Below are 17,833 nucleotides of genomic sequence, written 5' to 3'. Positions count from 1 at the left end.
GCAGTAACTGAGTCAAAAATGTGAGATTTCAGAGGAACAGTGCGTTTTTGTCTAAGGCGTGGTCGCGTGGACCAGGTCCACATTATTGACCGGGTCCTTTGGGTTTGGTCCATCACGGTGCGCATGGGCAGAACTTTTCGAGGGCAAACTGTTTTTTAGGTTTACCTCCTCTAACACAGCTGATTCAAATGGCCAGTATTATAATCAAGCTACCAGAGAACTTAAAGCCCGTGTGTAATATTTGACCTTTAGATGGCACAATATTGTCTGGAACAAGAAGGCCAGTGTGGCGGCAGGATGCAGGACAAACATGGTGCTGACGTAAGTGGGGATTCCGCAGTACAAAAGAAATACAAATTTCTCGACTTTTTATAAAAAATAATATTGGTATGTTTGAACATGTATTTTTGCCTAGTGTTCAAAAGTTTTTTTTACTGGATGAAAGGCACTAAATATTACACACTATCCTTTTATTAAAAAGCTGAATCTCATAAATATGTTGGAGAGAGAAGAAACTTGAAGACTGCAATCATTGTAGCCTGGATTTGCCGAATTCTGGTCCAACCAATCTGTACCTTTGCAAGATTTGCAAGCGTTATTTGACTTACACTAAAGGGTTGTTTGTAGTTGCCACTGGAAAAGTATAATTACATCCCATCCCTCTATAGCAAACAGCAGTCTGGTGTTTATTTGTAGCCAGTGAGTTATGTACATTCTCAAAGCTGGCTCATGTAATTGATTTTAATCATTAACTTTATGATTTCAATGGATTTAAAAGAAGCACCACTTCCAAATGAGACCAAATGCTTAATATTTATTCAGTGTGAAGACTTTCAAGTGAAGCTGCTTCAAAAGCAACTCTGGATTTTACATTTTAACTAGAAAAATGATCAAGTTTAGTACTCTGTTGGAAAAAAATAGTCAAAGTCAGTTAGTTACAGTAGTTTATTCTGGGATGCACATATTTTAGTCATGAGAATTATCAATAAATACATACATACATGAACAAACAAGCACAGAGACACTTCAAAACGTGCATTTGCCCGTTGCCTCAAACACAAAAAGGACACATCACACCTGAAGAGCAAGTAAGGCCTTTAGACAACACGCATCGCATGACACCACAAGCAGACAAAACGACAGCGTTGGAAGTGTTTCTGCAGGTGCTCAGTCACACCTCGGGAAACAAACATTGGAATGTTTTCAAGCGGATGAGCGCATTCGCTTGCACTCAATAACATCAGACATTTTCTGAACACCTCCCACGCAGGCAGCCCGCAGTTGTTATTGCACTTGACAGGATGACACTAAGAGTTAGAAAGCAGCCTTTGACAATGAAAACAAATCCACATAGAGTTGGGAAGGACCATCCATTTGATTCTTCTTATGTTACTTTTGCTCTCGCCTCCAAACGATGACCATGCCGGTGGAGTCGGCGGAAGCCAGCAGACTCTCGTCGCAGTTGAAACTGACATCCAGCACAGGTCCGCCGTGACCTTGCAGCTTGTTGACGATGGCTTTGGTGTTGCGTTCAACATCGAAGAAGTAAACGCAGGCGTCTTCGCTGCCCGTCACTGGCAACGAAAATAGTGGTCACTTTTTCAGGAATGTGTTTAACAAGCACAGGGGTAGGGCTGCACGATTTTGGAAAATACCTACTTGTGATTTTTCCAACATGGATTGCGATTTCCGATTGTTAAAGAAAAATGTATTTTCAGTGCTAGTTTGGTTGTTAGAACTTAATCATGGAAACTTGCCTCGAGATGACGTCATTACCCAACGAGAGTATACAACTAACAAAATAACTATAGATCTGAAAATGAAAACAGAATTGCAGTTAAATAAATGGTCTTTATTATCATTATACAAAAGTACAACAAAATTAGAAGGCTACTCCTTTCAGTGTAAGAAAGCTATTTAGAGAGCAGCTGGCAATCTGCACACTAGCATCTGGTAACTGCGACTTGATGAATCAATACAAGAGTCCCGAATTAAGCTAGTTGCCACACGTTTTAGCTCCAAGTTATCCGTTTCATGGATAATATATAGCAGGGGTAGGTTGAGAGAATTGTTGCTCTAACCGTAGCAGTAGGCCAAGACAGTGGCCCCGCTCTTGCCTTCTCTGCCTCCGTCCCCCCGGACGCGATAACCTATGGACCACTCGCTGTTGATCAGCATTTTTTTGCGCTCTTCTGACTTTCCTCAGAGTCCAATTAAATTGATGAATTTATTTTCAATGTACCGAGCCACTGAAACTCTAGCTGTGCGGCGCAGTTTGTTTTGGGGGCACATTGACTTATGCACCTATCAGTCCAATGTTAGACTGACAGCATATACCAGCCTATTGCAGACGCGCACACACTGCTTGCAAACTTTCCCTACCCTTTATCGACTAGTGACATCAAAGCTTGCCTTGGATCGGCTGGCACTGTTAAAACCCGAATTGTGACAATTCCGTTTGGCCAAACAGTCCATCACTCAAATAACAAACTCAGAACTAAAAATCCTTGAAACTTATTGTCTTACGATAACAAAACAGCACTAGATTACCATGCAATATCGATTATATTATAGTTAATCGTGCAGCCCCTACACACCAGTACTGAGATGACATTTGATTAGAAAAATCAAACCATTTTGTCGCACTGCAGTAATTAAGAACAGTGGTACCTCTTTATATGAGCACATCTGAATTTCCCTACGGGGATGAATAAATATCTATCTATCTAAACACGAGAGTTTCGGTATATTAGTTTTTTTTAACAACAATCTACCTCACTAAAATCCAGCTCACAAGCAGTCTCAGAGGCTACCACTAGAGACAACTCACCATCAAAATTAGCCCATCCAGTTTGCACATGAAAACTACTATATGCAAATAAAAAATTGTGTTGTAAAAAAGTGTGTTTATTTAAAGTTACATTAACTTAAATCTTAAGTGTGCAATAAGTGTATACGTATCATCAACATTCTCTCTATCTCAAACCTTCCTCTTATGAACAATTGCCAAACCTTCTTTTTCAGTGATAATAAACCTTGCACAACGAGCCATTTACTCACAGCAAGACAGATTATGTATAATGCCGCAATCTACAATGACATCGTTTGCTCCCAGTGATAGAAACAGGCACGATGAAAAACATTTTTTCGCTGTACATAAATTGTTATATGGTGTAGATAATGTGAAATGTTCAAGAAACATAAAATATAATAACAACATATAAGTATCTGTAAGAAGGGCGATCTCTGTGACTCCTTGAAACCACCTTCCCCCGCATCACGCGCACACATTTATTAAAGAATAAACCTGAATTTTATTTTGTTAATATCATCTAACTTATCTTATCACTGATTTTTTTACGTTTAATTACGATTTTAATTTGTTTTAGTGATTAGGAGGATGTGTTTTACAGTTATTTGTGGTTTACTTGTATGCTTTGGGAGGACGGGGTGGACCAATTAGTTTTTGATTGTATTTGATTAAATAAGGAAAATTCGCTCATTACACAAGCAATTCGGGCTACGGGCACAATCCTGGAACGAATTAAGCTCGTAAAAAGGTTACACTGTAACAATAATGTTAGCCGTCTTGGAGAAATGACAAAAAGTATATATTTGAAAAGAATAAAACTCCGTGATATGGGGGAAAAAAGTACATATCTTGTCTGGTATGGATTTATATATATAAATATATATGAAAAATGAACTAATAAAAGATTGGTGTTTTGGTGCCACTATCACATTGTCCATTTCTGTATTTACCCCACCCATTAAAATATTTTTCATGAAGCATTAATCTGTACAGATAGCTGGCAACATTTTTCTCTATTTTTTTTTTAAATCATGCACTGTATTTATTTATCAAAGTGTTTATCAAATTACACGCGAGGAAAAAACATTTCTGAGCTAGCTATATTGCATTGAGTTTTTCACTGTATGCTATCAAACCAATTTCTTTAACCAAGAAGGCCAGCGACTGAAAAAGTTTGCCCACACTTCTTCTAAAGCTACACTTAATTCCTACATGAAATAATATAAAAAGATGAAAGCTAGTGATAACATGTTGCCAAGTTCCAATCTACTTTTGAGAATAACATATTAGGTTGGTGCGATGCATTTGGCAATTTTGAGCAAAACTTAAGACATGTATGTTTTAACACAAAGATACAAACTGACTGCTACAAGTAGTTGATATTTGAAAAATAAAGAAGTACAAATATTTTTAACGCGGCATTCATAAAAAGAAGGTACTGAAAGACATTTTGTGTGTCTCCTCAAATCGTCAACTTACCTACACAGGCGCCCTGTCTGAAGGACATTAGGGGGCAAAAGATGCTGTGAACGAGCTGCGAGCCGTGCTGGATGGGGAAGCTTCTCTTCAGCTGCAAGCCGCCTTCGTTGTCTACAACCCTAAAAACGTGATAAAAAGCAACAGATAAGACAGAACAGGAAACAATGATGACTAAAATGAGACTAAGAAGGGGTGGATTATTTTGGATTGCACCCTTTCATATCTTCAAAAATCATGTTAAGGTTCAATTTTGATTCTTTGGCTTTTGAATAATTTTGACAATCAGCAGTTTCGGGTGTATTTTGTCGTGTTCACTGCTTTTATGTGATTAATTTATTGTTGTTGTTGTTGCTCCATGTGCAGCCCTTTTTATGGGCTGGTCATAAGTCCTCAACAAAGGGAACAGAACTTAATTCGCAACAAATAAAGACTTCTGCAAGGTGTTTGTGCATGAATGTGTAAGGCAAACATACCTGTAGAACAGCAGTTTATTGATATTGGCATTGACCAACAGGGAGGGGTCTCGAGCCTCCCGACTGATCCAAGATCGAGCAGAAATGCTGCAGATCGAGCTGCCTTCGCTCACCACCAAACGCTTGGCCTTGGTCAGCTTTCCTGGAACAACATCATACAGTTTGTGTGTGTCAACAGCGATCCAGCAGCTGCACTCATCTATCTTCGCAATGACACTTTTTAGCCACGGGCAGATATACTGTCCCCCTGGATGAAACAAAGATACCCTAAAGTCACCCAGCCACAATAATTAATTTGTCAAATAATTGCTATGGCAATAAAACTTGGTCGGTTATCCAGTCCAACTCAATAAACTGAGTTATCCACTTCCTACCTACCAAACATCCTATAAAAATAAGACATCACACGTAGTGCATTTTCTTAACATCTCATGTCAGCTCTAGATCAAAGTGTAGGAACTCATTATATTTCACGACTCATTAACATATGTGAATTTGTACCATAGTTAGCCATATATTCCCGTTTTAAGTTGCAAAATAAAGTGCTGTTAGACAGAGAACTTGGACAACACAAAGTAGCTACAAAGCTACCTGTGGCCATGTCGAAAAGGAAAGAGAAGATGCTTCCCCTGTCATCGCCTGCCCAGAGAATTTTTCCTGGTGAGTCAAAGGACAGTGACAGCACCCGTCCTGTCAGTTTGCTGGATCCGCCCTTCACCTTTTTGCCTGTGGAGATGTTTACCACTTGCAGGTGGTGCTTGCTGTTGCCCACCTGTGTACACAAACAGGACAATTTTCATTGTCTATGCAGCAAACAATGATAATGTACAAACACCTTTCTGATATACAGTGGGACCTCGGTTATCGCGGTTAATGGGGACCAAAACCACCCGCGATAAGTGAAAATCCGCGAAGTAGTGGCGCACCTTCCAATTAAAAAAAAAAAAAAAAAAAAAAAAAAAAAATCTCATCTTATTATCTGCACCGCTTATCCTTATTAGGGTTGTGGGGGGGCTGGAGCCCATCCCAGCAGTGGGCAGGGGACACCCTGAACTGGTTGCCAGCCAATCGCAGCTGCAAATCACATTAGTTCTCGCAGCTAGCTGCGTTCTTCATCGACGCACGAGCCGAGTGATCCACCGCTAAGAGTCGTACAGTTGGGCAATTTTACGTCCGCCCGGGAAGATCGGAGACAAATTCACGACAGGGTTTTTACTTGCCCCGCACCGCGGGTTCCGTTTGGTTGCTCCCGCAAGCGAGCCCCTAGCCCGCGGCGCGGGTACTTTCGGCTGCGATACGCCTGACACCGACACAGTAACGGGGGTCCAGCGCACGTCTGCCGCCTTTCCCCCCCCCTTGCGCGGACGGCCGCCTGTCATCACGCCGCGCTACTGGGGTCATCGGATGAGCGGGCTCCCCCCAGTTACGGGGGTAGCCCGATCACGCCCGCCGCCTTTTCTCGCGTCGCGCCGTGTGACGCCGCGTCCGCCGGACTCGCTCCATCGCGCGGCCCGGGAGTGATCCCCACAGCAGGTGGGGGGGGCAACTTTCTCCACTGTTGACTGTAAATGGCCTGTTTTTGGGTTGTGGCAAAGTTGGGAGTTCTATCGCTTAATGCTGTCTGCCCAGGTCTTCCTCTCTCCGGCCCCCTTGGACCGTGCCCTGGAGATTAATCTTGGCCAGTCCTGATGATCTTGTTAGGTGACCATACCATTGACATTTCTGTCTGCGCACAGTTGCCAACAGTCCTTTGTAGGGTCCATCGGCCCTCTGATGGCGTTTCATTTGTCACATGGGCTAAGTAGCTTATGCCAAGAAGTTTTTTTTTTTAAGTTTCAAATTTTGCAGTGAGAGTCCATGTCTCGCAATCGTAGGGGAAGATGAAAGTAACCAGCGCTTGCATCAGTCTGGTATTTGATTCCACTGCTGTTTTGATCCCTCCAGATGGGTTTAAGTCTGGCAAGTGCGGCTGTGGTTTGACTTATCCTGGCCATTTCTGGTTCTGACCCCTCTTCTAATATGACAGCTTCAAGATATTTAAATTTCGACAGATTCTAGCTCTTTCTACTTAATGGTGATTTTTGTGGTGATATGTAGGGGATTGTTGGTCATAACTTTTTTTTTCTGTGTGCTAATTTCCATCCCATATTGGATTGATGCTTTGTCCAGGCGATTGACCAGTACACGTTATGATTACACACGCACCAGGAAGTATAAGCCAGATTTTATTCTTCGGTGTCGATGCTGGGTGACCTCTCACAGCGCCACGCGGCGGGAAGAGGCACTACAGTACTGTCCTCTACTTGGAAAAAGGTGCACACAATACAAAAGCTAACTTACAGCTATGTCCGGATATTTTTTGACATCCACAAAAAAATGATCGTATCTGCCGGAATCCCTAAGTCGAATGTACGTAAGTCGGGAGGCATCTGTACTTGAAACTTCTCACCTGGGAAGCTCCGGTTAAAAATAGGTTCTGTAGTGTTCCTTCCATCCTTGAAGCCTGCCCGTTTCTCGGCTAGGATTTTTTTTCAGCCTGTGGTTTCAGTCTGTTTAGTAGGAACTTTAGCATAACTTTACTTGCATGGCTGATGAGACTGATAGGATGCGCTAAATAGTCCCATTAAAAGATAGATAGATAGATAGATAGATAGATAGATACTTTATTCATCCCCTAAGGGAAATTCACATTTCCAGCAGCATCCCTGAGCTGAGAACAATACAATAATAAAGCCAAAAGAAAACAATATACAAATACCCAGTGTGACGTGCAAATGCCCACTTTAGCATGTTATATAGATTAACTAAATAGTGCTACACATAATGCAGTAAGATCCAATGTAGGTGGTGTGGTTTAATGTGGGCCTTTACTCTGCCGGGTGGAGTTAAAGAGCCTCATGGCATGAGGAAGAAAAGAACTCTTCAGTCTGTCCGTAGTACAAGACAGTGACAGCAGTCTGTCACTGAAACTGCTCTTCTGTCCGGAGATAATGCTGTGAAGCGGATGCGATGGATTGTCCATGATTGACCTCAGCTTTTTCAGTGCCTGTCTCTCAGCTGCTGTTGTTAGGCTGTCCAGCTCTTTGCCCACAACAGAGCTCGCTTTCCTAGCCAGTTTATTGAGACGAGAGGCATCCTTCTTCTTGACGCTGCCTCCCCAACACGCTGCCGCATAGAAGAGGGCGCTTGCCACTACTGTCTCATAGAATATTTTCAGGAGCTTTTTGCAGATGTTGAAGGAGGCCAGCCTTCTGAGGAAGTAAAGTCGGCTTTGCCCTTTCCTACATAGAGCTTCTGTGTTGGCAGTCCAGTCCAGTTTGTTGTCCAGCTGCACACCCAGGTATTTGTAGGTCTGGACAAATTCTACACATTCTCCCTTGATGGTTACAGGAACCGGGTGAGTTCTGGTTCTCCTGAAGTCCACCACCATCTCTCTGGTCTTGGTGGTGTTTAGGTGCAGGTGGTTTGCGTCGCTCCATCGGACAAAGTCCTGAATCAATTTCCTGTACTCCTCCTCCTGCCCGTTTCTGATACATCCCACGATCGCAGTGTCATCGGCAAACTTTTGCACATGGCAGGACTCAGAGTTGTACTTAAAGTCCGATGTATATAGAATGAATAGGAACGGAGAGAGAACGGTCCCCTGCGGAGATCCTGTGCTGCTAACCACGGTGTCCGATGTACAGCCCCCCTGTTTCACATACTGCGGTCTGCCTGTCAGGTAGTCAGTAATCCATTCTACAAGGTGTGAGCTAACTCCCATCTCTGTCAATTTCCTACTCAGTAGCAGAGGCTGTATGGTATTGAAGGCACTAGAGAAGTCCAAAAATGTAATCCTCACAGCCCCCTTCGCCCTATCCAGGTGAGAGAGGGATCGGTGTAACATGTATAATATAGCATCCTCCACTCCCACCTTCTCCTGGTAAGCAAATTGCAGTGGGTCGATGGCGTGACGGACCTGTAGCCTCAGGTGGTGCAGCAGCAGCCGCTCCATGGTCTTCATCACATGTGATGTCAGGGCGACTGGCCTGAAGTCGTTGAGTTCCTCTGGTCTTGATTTCTTTGGGACTGGGATGATGCAGGATGTTTTCCACAGCTGAGGGACCCTCCCCTGTTCAAGGCTCAGGTTGAAGATGCGCTGTAGAGGGTCTCCCAGCTCAGACGCACAGGCTTTCAGCAGTCGGGGGGATATTCCATCCGGACCAGCTGCCTTGCTGGTTCGTAGCCTTCTCAGCTCCCCACACACCTGGGCTGAAGTTATTTTTAGTGGGGGGATGTCTTCCATGCTAGTGTGCAGAGGGGGAGGGGGAAGGACAGCTGCACAACTCAGGGGTGAGGATGAGGCGGAGTGGTCAAACCTGTTGAAAAAGTTGTTCAACTGGTTGACTCGCCCCACATCTATATCCACAGCCACTCCCTGCTTGGTGCTGCAGCCAGTAATTGTTTTCATCCCTTCCCACACCTCCTTCATGTTGTTGTTCAGCAGCTTTTTCTCCAACTTCCTCCTGTACTGCTCCTTCCCTTTCCGGAGCTGGACTTTGAGCTCCTTCTGTACTCGTTTTAGCTCCTGATGATCACCATTTTTAAAGGCCCTCTTCTTTTGGTTCAGAAGGCACTTGATGTCTCTCGTGATCCAGGGCTTGTTGTTGGCATAGCAGTGTACAGTCTTTATAGGAACAACATTGTCCATGCAGAACTTAATGTAGTCAGTAGTGCAGTTTGCCATCTCCTCAATGTCACCACTGCTGGACCCTAGCAGGACATCCCAGTCCGTACATCCAAAGCAGTCTCTCAGAGCCTGCTCTGCCTCGGTGGACCATTTTCTAAATGAGCGTGTAGTTGTTGGTAGCCTCCTCACTCTTGGTTTGTACTGTGGTTTAAGCAGAATGAGGTTGTGGTCTCCTTTTCCAAGGGCAGGCAGTGGTTTAGCGCTGTATGCATTTTTTATATTCGCATACAGAAGGTCAATAGTCCTATTTCCCCTGGTCTTGCAGTTCACATACTGGACGAAAGAGGGCAGTGTCTTATCAAGAGTCACGTGGTTGAAGTCCCCTGAGATTAACATTGCAGCCTCCGGGTGTTGTGTCTGGAGTTTTGCCACCGCGGAGTGGATGACGTCACACGCTACTTCCGCATCAGCGCGCGGTGGGATGTAAACAATGACAGCAATGGCGTGTCCAAACTCTCTGGGCATGTAATAGGGACGGAGACTTACAGCCAAAAGTTCGACATCACGGCAGCAGATAGAAATCTTGGTTTTTACATGCCCGGGGTTACACCACCTCGAGTTCACGTAGATAGCCAGTCCCCCTCCTTTGCGCTTCCCACTGACTTTTGTCCCTCTGTCAGCCCGAACAGCGCAGAAGCCGTTTAGCGCAATGTTAGCGTCCGTGATGCTAGGCGTGAGCCACGTTTCCGTAAAGCAAAGCAAGCTGCACTCCCTGTATGCTTTGATGTCTTTCACAAGCACAGCCAGTTCGTCGATCTTATTCGGTAGGGAGTTGACATTCCCCATGATTATGGACGGTACCGTGGGCTTATATCGCCACTTCGCCGCTAGCCGCTTAGCCTTTACTTTAGCACCGGCTCTGCAACCCCGGTAGGGTCGCCTTACCTCGTTAGGTAAAAAAGGGACCGTGCCGGCTCGAGAGTTCCTCAGGTCGAGGAGTAGGTTTCTTGAATATACGTATTTTTGCGAGTTGAAACCCATATCCATAGGATAGAAAGTAATCCAAGTGTTGCAAGGCACTGATAAAGTAAGCAAAAATAACTAAACAAATAAATAAATCAAAAAAGTAGCGAAAATACACGGGAGCTGCTGGAGTGGCTGCCATTCGTGACGGCGCCGGAAGTAAGAGATACAGTGCAAAATCCATAAACTGTTTTAACACAACTGCCGCCTAAGTGGAAAGGTAATGAAAGAAAACTGTTTGATAATTTTCGTAGATATTTAGGCCTGGAGGCCAGCTAGAGAGCGCTCCCTCATTTTTGTCAAATTAAGAACACTAAGTCCAGAACTATTTCTTTTTTTTTCTTTAATAATCAGTCATGCTTTTGATTTTTTTCTCAATGCATTGATGCATCTAATTTTTACAGATTCTTATTAAGATCAAAAAGGTCATTTAAAATGAAGATGCCCAAAATATATCCAATTACAGGCTCTACAAACACTACAAAAACAAACGGCTTTTCTCTGTTTTTGATGAATTTGACATGTTTTCCATCAATAAATGTATGGTTTCAACAAGAAAAATACCCAAAACATTATAAGGGCAAGAAGAGTATATTGAAGGATCACCAAGACAATGAATTGAATGCATGACAGGGATAAAACGTAGAAAGTCAAGACTCACCACAGTGAGGTTGTTATTCATCGGCTGGAAAGTGCAACAGAGTAACTCGCTCGACTCTGGGTCTTGCACCTCTCTGATGCATCGTCCGTCTTCGGTGTTCCAAATCCGCAAGGTCCCATCCAGTGAAGTCGACACGATAACATCATTGCTGAGGGACCAAGCAAAGTCTGTAACAGGGCCTCCATGACCTTTCAGAATCACCTTGACCCTGGGCGGGGGCGGGGACAGTGTCATGATGGACAAGGTCCCGTCCAGTGAGCAGCAAGCCAGGAGGTGTTTGTCGTCGTTGGCAAACTGCAATCGCGGAACTGCAGGAAGAAAGCATGAAAGCCAGCTCATCATAATCAGGAACATATAGTGACAGACACAGAACACAATCGGAGAAAAACCTGGCGGTGCGGCGTTCGTTTCTCAACAATTTTCACTTATTTCGAATGGAATTGGGCTTGCAACATTAAGAAATGTGCAGAAAAACAGTCTAATGCAAAATATTTGCCGAAGCTCTTACATCCTAAATGTCATCATTGGAAAGAGAAGAAACATCTACAATGTAGAGCTAGGTGGCATTGTGTAAAAATAAGGCTTTAGGGTACAGAAAAGTACTGGTTTCCATGGTTACCAGTAGCAGCCTCCTGATCTGACGCAGATACAGCACGTTCATCTGGTCGGTGTAAATCATTCTTCAGCTATTCAAAAATGAGCTTGGGATCCAAAATTACATTGTACAATCAGAATTGAATCACTTGATTTTACGTTTAAGGTTAGATGGTGAAGGTGCTGTATCTGTAACAGATCAGGAGGTTTCTTCTGTTGAACCAAAAACAGCCTGGAGAGAGAGATGGGCGCTGCCAGGTCTTACTTGCCCAAGATACACAACAGGAAGGGATGCCCCGACGATTAGGGCAGTTGAGGGATCCGTGAACCGTGATACCAGCCCAAAATGAGCTAAAAAAAAATACATCCTTTACAAAGAAAAGAAAAGGTTCTAACCTGCAGAATCGACATGTTGGTCAAATATGTGGTGCATTCCAGCAAAAGCATAATTTTCACTTAAAGTTGTGTCCCCAGCCATAGCTCGACTTGCTTCTGCTACAGAGGTCGGCACCAAACTGCCAGGAGGCCTTCAGAGTCCAACGAAAATAATCATGTCAGTATAGAACTGCACTACACACCAAATTGTTTTATTGTATATAGTTACAACCAAAATTAACAAGGACAGACATTTAGGAATCCTCACTGAGTGGAATTTAGGACAAACGGATGCCTTATTACAGGTAAAATAATGATTCCAAAAACTGCAATCATAGAATCACACTCATCTATCAATGACCTACAATTTGTTTTAAGGGATCATAATCCCTATAAAGCAGGTGTACCTCTCATCGTGAACAGCTCTGTTCATCTGGGCCTGTAGCTGGTAGGAGCCTCTGCTGATGGAGCGCCGATGGCTGCGGGCCCCTTGGGCTCGGGGGTCTTCCTCAAAATCCTGCTTGTGATTAGAAGAAAGGGAGCGAATGAAACATTTGTGAAACAATTTTGATTTCATGAATTAGATTAATTAGTAGAGAAAGACTGGAACAAGCAAAGTCTCATTATCAGAACTGTACCACAGTTGGCTGGAATTGGGCAAGGAAAACAGTCATTTTATTCATGATTCCCATCTCTTTTGTTGACTTGACTGACCTCCATGCGGTCCAGCGTGGTGCGGGAACTGCGCACACTGCTGGCCCTGAAGCTGCTCTGTTCAGACAGTGGCCCGTAGCGTAGGGCCAGCAGTTGACCGCGCAGCCTCAGATACTGTCTGCGCAGCCCCGGCTCAAAGCCACACTTGGCGTTTTCTCGGAGCAGCTGGCTGCGGCGGCGAATGTACTGAGTTCGGAACTGTGGGAAAGTGGGCGTGCGGTAAGCATTGTACCTGGGACGAGGGGAAAAAAAAAATCAGAAAAGGTGCACTCATGAGAAACGGAAATACATGTTTTTTTTTAAATTCTAAATATCCATCATAAGACCAAAATTTTCTTTAACAGTTTAATTTACAACAGCACTGGATCGATTAAGGTTGGCTGCAACTTCAGTTGAATAGATTTCTCAAATCAGTCTGACCGTGTAAGATTTAAAATTTTGTTTTCAAAACACAAGGCTCTTGAAATCAAGTGAATTTATGTAACTGGGATTATAACGACACAAGTAAATAAGGGATTAATCTATAAATCCATTTTTACTGCTAAAAAAGGTCAGGTCAATGAGTTAACGTTTAGCAGGGCACCAGACATTCCCATGAATTCATATGGCAACACCTAGTTTGTAGTACAGTGGAACCTCGGTTCTCGACCATAATCCGTTCCATTTCTTTGTACGAAAACCGATTTGTTCGATCACCGAAGTAGTTTTTTCCCATTAAAAGTAATGTAAAATCGTTTTAATCCGTTCCAACACCCTGAATTTTCACAACGAACGTAAACATGAAGCTAACCCAGGCTAATCGTACGTTCGCGTTAGCGTAATCTTCCGTACGAAAGATTACGCTAACATGAACGTGTAAAAATAAAAAAAATCAGGTCGTTTACATGTCATTTAGCACCCGAGTCTCCACAAAAAGTGGTGAGCGGTTAAAGGATAAAGAAAAGAATTATGAATAGGATTTCTTACCGGTCGGCAGAAGCCATGCTCTATTCCTGAAAGAAGGGAAACTCGCACACCTTCTTCATATTTTGCTATTATTTCTTTCTTAAGTGCAATAGTTGTACGCACTACTCCTCACTTTTTCACCTGTAGCAACTTTGCTGCTTGCACCAACCTTCTTCCGAGGCATAATTAGGAGTTAAAACACTCTCTTCACCGCTTTTTGAAACAAAAGCAGAAAAGGAGTGCACGTTGCCGTGACAACAGTTCTTCACGAGGGGTGGGGGCAATCTACACTCGTACGCCGCTCAGCATCGCCCCTAGCATACCGGCGTTCGAACTCCGATTTTTTGAACGAAAAACGAAGCAAGAATTTCTCTAAATTTTGGGTCGAGAACCGATTTGTTCGAACTGAGAGGCGTTCGAAAACCGAGGTTCCACTGTATTTTAAAATGACCTATGTCACTGCCTATAGTTAGTCATGACTGCATGAATTATTAATTTATCACTTCATTATTTTAGTAATTTATAACTTCATTTATTTAATGGTAATTATATAACTTCATAGATTTACTCAAGATTATACATTCTTCATAACTGTAGTTGTGCTTTATTTTGTAACCAGGAGTAATTCACCCTGGTCATCCTGAAAGGGGATACCACTTGTGAGGTCCCTTCTCAAGGTTTCTTTTTCCTCACGCTGAGGTTTTGAGTTGTTCCTTGCCCGCATGTTATTTAAGATCAGGTAATTGAGTCATTGTAATCCTGTGCAGTCCTTTGAGACATTTTTGTGATTAAGGACTATATAAATAAATTTGACTTGACGTGGCCTTGAACGTTACTATACCAATATTGGTTAAGACTAAGGCTAACTGAGCAAGTGCTTATGTTTCATTGAGTGAGAAACTTATAATTTTGGTTCTTTTCAGCACTGCCCTTGTTAGGATAAGGACATTATAGGACTTTTTTTTCTGCGCGCTTGTGAATTGCTACAGCCATTGTCTGTATCTCACTCGTGCATATAATACTGTATTCTGTGAATAACACATTTGAAAGAACTGGTCAAGATCTCCAGCCTTTATGTTAATAACCTATCCAAATTCAACGAAAACGCAGAATAAGAATACGGCAATTACAACAGTATACAGTATTTAGTTACTTTGGGCTCCGGGAAATATACAAATCATGTTTTTTTTTAAACTAAGATTGATGTTGTGGGACAGGGCTTCAATTTGCTGGACGTGTAAATTGAACGTGCTGCACAATTTGGACACCCGAAAGAAAGACATGAAGGAAAACTTAAGAGTTGCACTCATGTTCTAACCTTGCGTCCACTGCCAAAACCTGCTGCCAAACTGCTGCCATGAGCCAAACACCTAGGCAATGAGGAAGCCACTGCCACGGCAGCTCCTTCACAAATAAACCTTTGAAAGAAAAGTAGTAAGGATCAGTGTCGAATGGGCATCAGGGAATAAGCTGGAACAGAAAACATGAAATGGCCGTTGACGTTACGCTCGTGTTATATTCCTTCCTTAACACGACAGAAAGGTGGGAAAGCAAAGGTCCTGCTCTTTCTGCGTTCCTTTCCCCGTTGTCCTGCTCACATAAGCAAGTACACTGGGACTGTTGAACTCTTTTCCGGGGTTCGTTTTTTTCTTGTTTTGGCCTTATTGCTCTAGTTTGTGGGTATGTACTAGCATGGCTAACAAGTCATTAGCAGACGAGTCATAAGAGTGTGATGACGCATTACAACCAACGAACTCGAACGACCTTCCGTTAAACTCATTTATATTGCGTGTGCCTAATGCACACATCGGAAAAATCCACTAAATAGATGCTGCGGAGAAAAACATTAGAAAAAGACGTACCTTCAGCTTCTCTTCATCGTCTCGCTTCCGCTAAAGTCACGTGACATGGCTGTCACACCAAAACCCGGATTCTTTGAAAAGAAAAGGCTCTGGTTCTCAAAAAATAGCCAATAAAGCATCTTTTAGAAAATGTTAGGGGCTAAAAATTTTAATAGATTTTTAACTTTATAATCTTATCTTTTAATTGGCAGTTTGTTGTTTTGATTTACAGTAGTTATGGATCATTTGGGCATTTGTTGCAATTTATTGTGTTTAAGTCATGCATCCATCCATTATCTGCACTGTCTATCCTCAGTAGGGCCGCAGGGATGCTGGAGCCCATCCCACCTATCTTCGGGCAGTGGGCAGGGGCATACCTGTCAACCTCCACGGCTCCATGCCCTTACAAAATGTATTTTTCCTTACAAAATGCAAAATAATCTTACACCATTTTTTTCAAACGTGTTTATTTATGTAGTTTAGCATTTTATATTATAAATGAGTTTCGTTATATCATATATACTGTTAATTAACTTTTTGTTGTGAGATCCTGAGTTGCTCGACATGAATGAGGTTTGTTATAAGAAAAGTTCAAAAAATGAAGTAGCTTGGACGTTCACTGTAGAAGGAAAAAATACATGCAATATAATTCAGTAGAATAATACATTTTCTTATTCAAATTATTAATTCATTTTCTGCATTAAATTATTGTTGATAATATACTGATTAAAGGGATAACCACAAACCTGTTTTTTTCATTTTCTCCTTTTATACTTCCCTTTTTCTTAACTTCTTTATACAACAATAATGATTCCTAATATAATGCATCAAAGTTAGTGAGCCGTTTGAGAGTTGAGCCGAAAAAGCCCGTTCTCTAAAAAAAGACGGACTTCCTTTCACTACATAACTACCACATGAAATCCGAGGCGGCAGATGCATGCGCACAGTAGCATCAAATTGCTCGCTTTGTTTGCAACGAAAAAAACCCGATACCGAGATAGAGGATACTGCGGCGAACAAGTTTGACTTGATTGATTAGGCGTTTTGTGATAGTCGGTGTATACCGAATGGTACCCATAATTGACAAATTAGCGTTTTTCCGTACAGATTTTCTTGTACGTCGTACACGTCTTAAAATACATAATAAACGTACTTTGTAAGGCAAAAACGTACAGGTTGACAGGTATGCAGGTGACAGCCTGAACTGGTTGCCAGCCAGTCGCAGGGCACACAGAGACGGACAACACCCTCACTCATTAACACCTAGGGACATTTTGGACCAGCCAATTAACCTAAAATGCATATTTTTGGAGTGTGGGAGGAAACCAGAGTGCCCAAAGGAAACACACGGAAGCACAGGGAGAACATGCAAACTCCACACAGCAAGGTTTGATCTCATGATCTCAGAACTGTGCCGCGAACGCGCTAACCACTCAGCTGCCGTGCCACCTGTGTTTAAGTCAATTAAGTTGTATTTGTATAGCCCTTAATCACAAGAAGTCTCAAAGGGCTGCACAGACCACAGACTATTGTAAACTACAGACTATTATTACACCACTCCCTGATCTAAAACCTACACGAGGGCAAGGAAAAACTCAAAAACCTCAATATGAGGAAAATCAAGAAACCTGGAGAAAGGACCGCACACGCGGTAATCCCCCTTCGGCAAGAGTTTCGTTGGATGTTTGATTGTTACCAAAGCAAGTCAGACCGGGTCAATTTGGGTTTGGTAATAAACAAAATTCTAATTTATTAAAATGAAAATGATTGGCTGCATAATACGAGGTTTAAAGGGACATTGTGCATTTTTTGTGCCTCCTACAGAAAATATTTTTTAAAACTCGTTATTTTACATAGGCTCACCTAGTAGAAGGTTGATTGTCCGTCATCTTGTTCCTACGGGTACCCAAAACATAAAAATAAAACAGTAAAGGCTGGGCAAGATAATTATGAGAAAAACGGTGCAGTTTGGTCACTTTGAGTCTCAGGAATTTGTAATCCTCCTTGTGCTTTTTAGCACTCTTTTTTAGTTGCTTGACACAATAAAGCACCATCTAGTGGTTAAATAATACACACTGTCTCTTTGACATGTACTTCAAACACCAATATAGTATATATTCCATAAACTAATGAGTTGCTCATTGTATGAATTGTGCTGTAGAAAAAAAAGGAAAATAAGGCGTTGTCTAAATATTGAATGAATGAATGATTTTGTTTTATTTTGAACATAAGTCAAGAGAAAAACAA

General features: G+C 42.5%; 1 protein-coding gene and 1 pseudogene across 2 annotated transcripts; both read right to left on the bottom strand.

Annotated features, from left to right (window-relative positions):
• Positions 1-927: 927 nt before the first annotated feature.
• wdr13 (WD repeat domain 13) lies at positions 928-15,669 on the bottom strand. Of its 2 annotated transcripts, none has more exons than XM_088332459.1 (10): positions 15,608-15,669; positions 15,064-15,163; positions 12,801-13,032; positions 12,494-12,606; positions 12,108-12,238; positions 11,118-11,425; positions 5,356-5,536; positions 4,765-4,906; positions 4,292-4,410; positions 928-1,574 (listed from the first exon to the last, which is right to left on the bottom strand). In XM_088332459.1, exons 2-10 carry the CDS (start codon positions 15,102-15,104, stop codon positions 1,390-1,392), a joined length of 1,452 nt encoding a protein of 483 aa, XP_088188585.1. In that variant the 5' UTR covers positions 15,105-15,163; positions 15,608-15,669; the 3' UTR covers positions 928-1,389. The 2 variants fall into 2 exon arrangements, with proteins under 2 accessions (XP_088188585.1, XP_088188586.1); XM_088332460.1 differs by having other exon boundaries at positions 12,494-12,603.
• LOC148370115 (5.8S ribosomal RNA) lies at positions 5,753-5,915 on the bottom strand (annotated as a pseudogene).
• Positions 15,670-17,833: the final 2,164 nt, after the last annotated feature.

The sequence above is a fragment of the Urocampus carinirostris genome, chromosome 3, assembly GCF_059441175.1.
Source record: "Urocampus carinirostris isolate Australia breed hairy pipefish chromosome 3, RoL_Ucar_1.0, whole genome shotgun sequence".
NCBI classification, from domain to species: domain Eukaryota; kingdom Metazoa; phylum Chordata; class Actinopteri; order Syngnathiformes; family Syngnathidae; genus Urocampus; species Urocampus carinirostris.
The sequence above is the reverse complement of the archived record's forward strand: the minus strand, read 5'-3'. Positions and strand labels throughout refer to the sequence as shown.

Coding starts and splice junctions, on each gene's coding strand:
- wdr13 (XM_088332459.1), bottom strand. CDS start 15,104: ATGGCAGCAGTTTGGCAGCAGGTTTTGGCAGTGGACGCAAG. Junction 4,907..5,355: donor CCTTTTCGACATGGCCACAG/GTAGCTTTGTAG, acceptor ATGTTGTTCCAG/GAAAGCTGACCAAGGCCAAG. Junction 4,411..4,764: donor AATAAACTGCTGTTCTACAG/GTATGTTTGCCT, acceptor TCACGTTTTTAG/GGTTGTAGACAACGAAGGCG.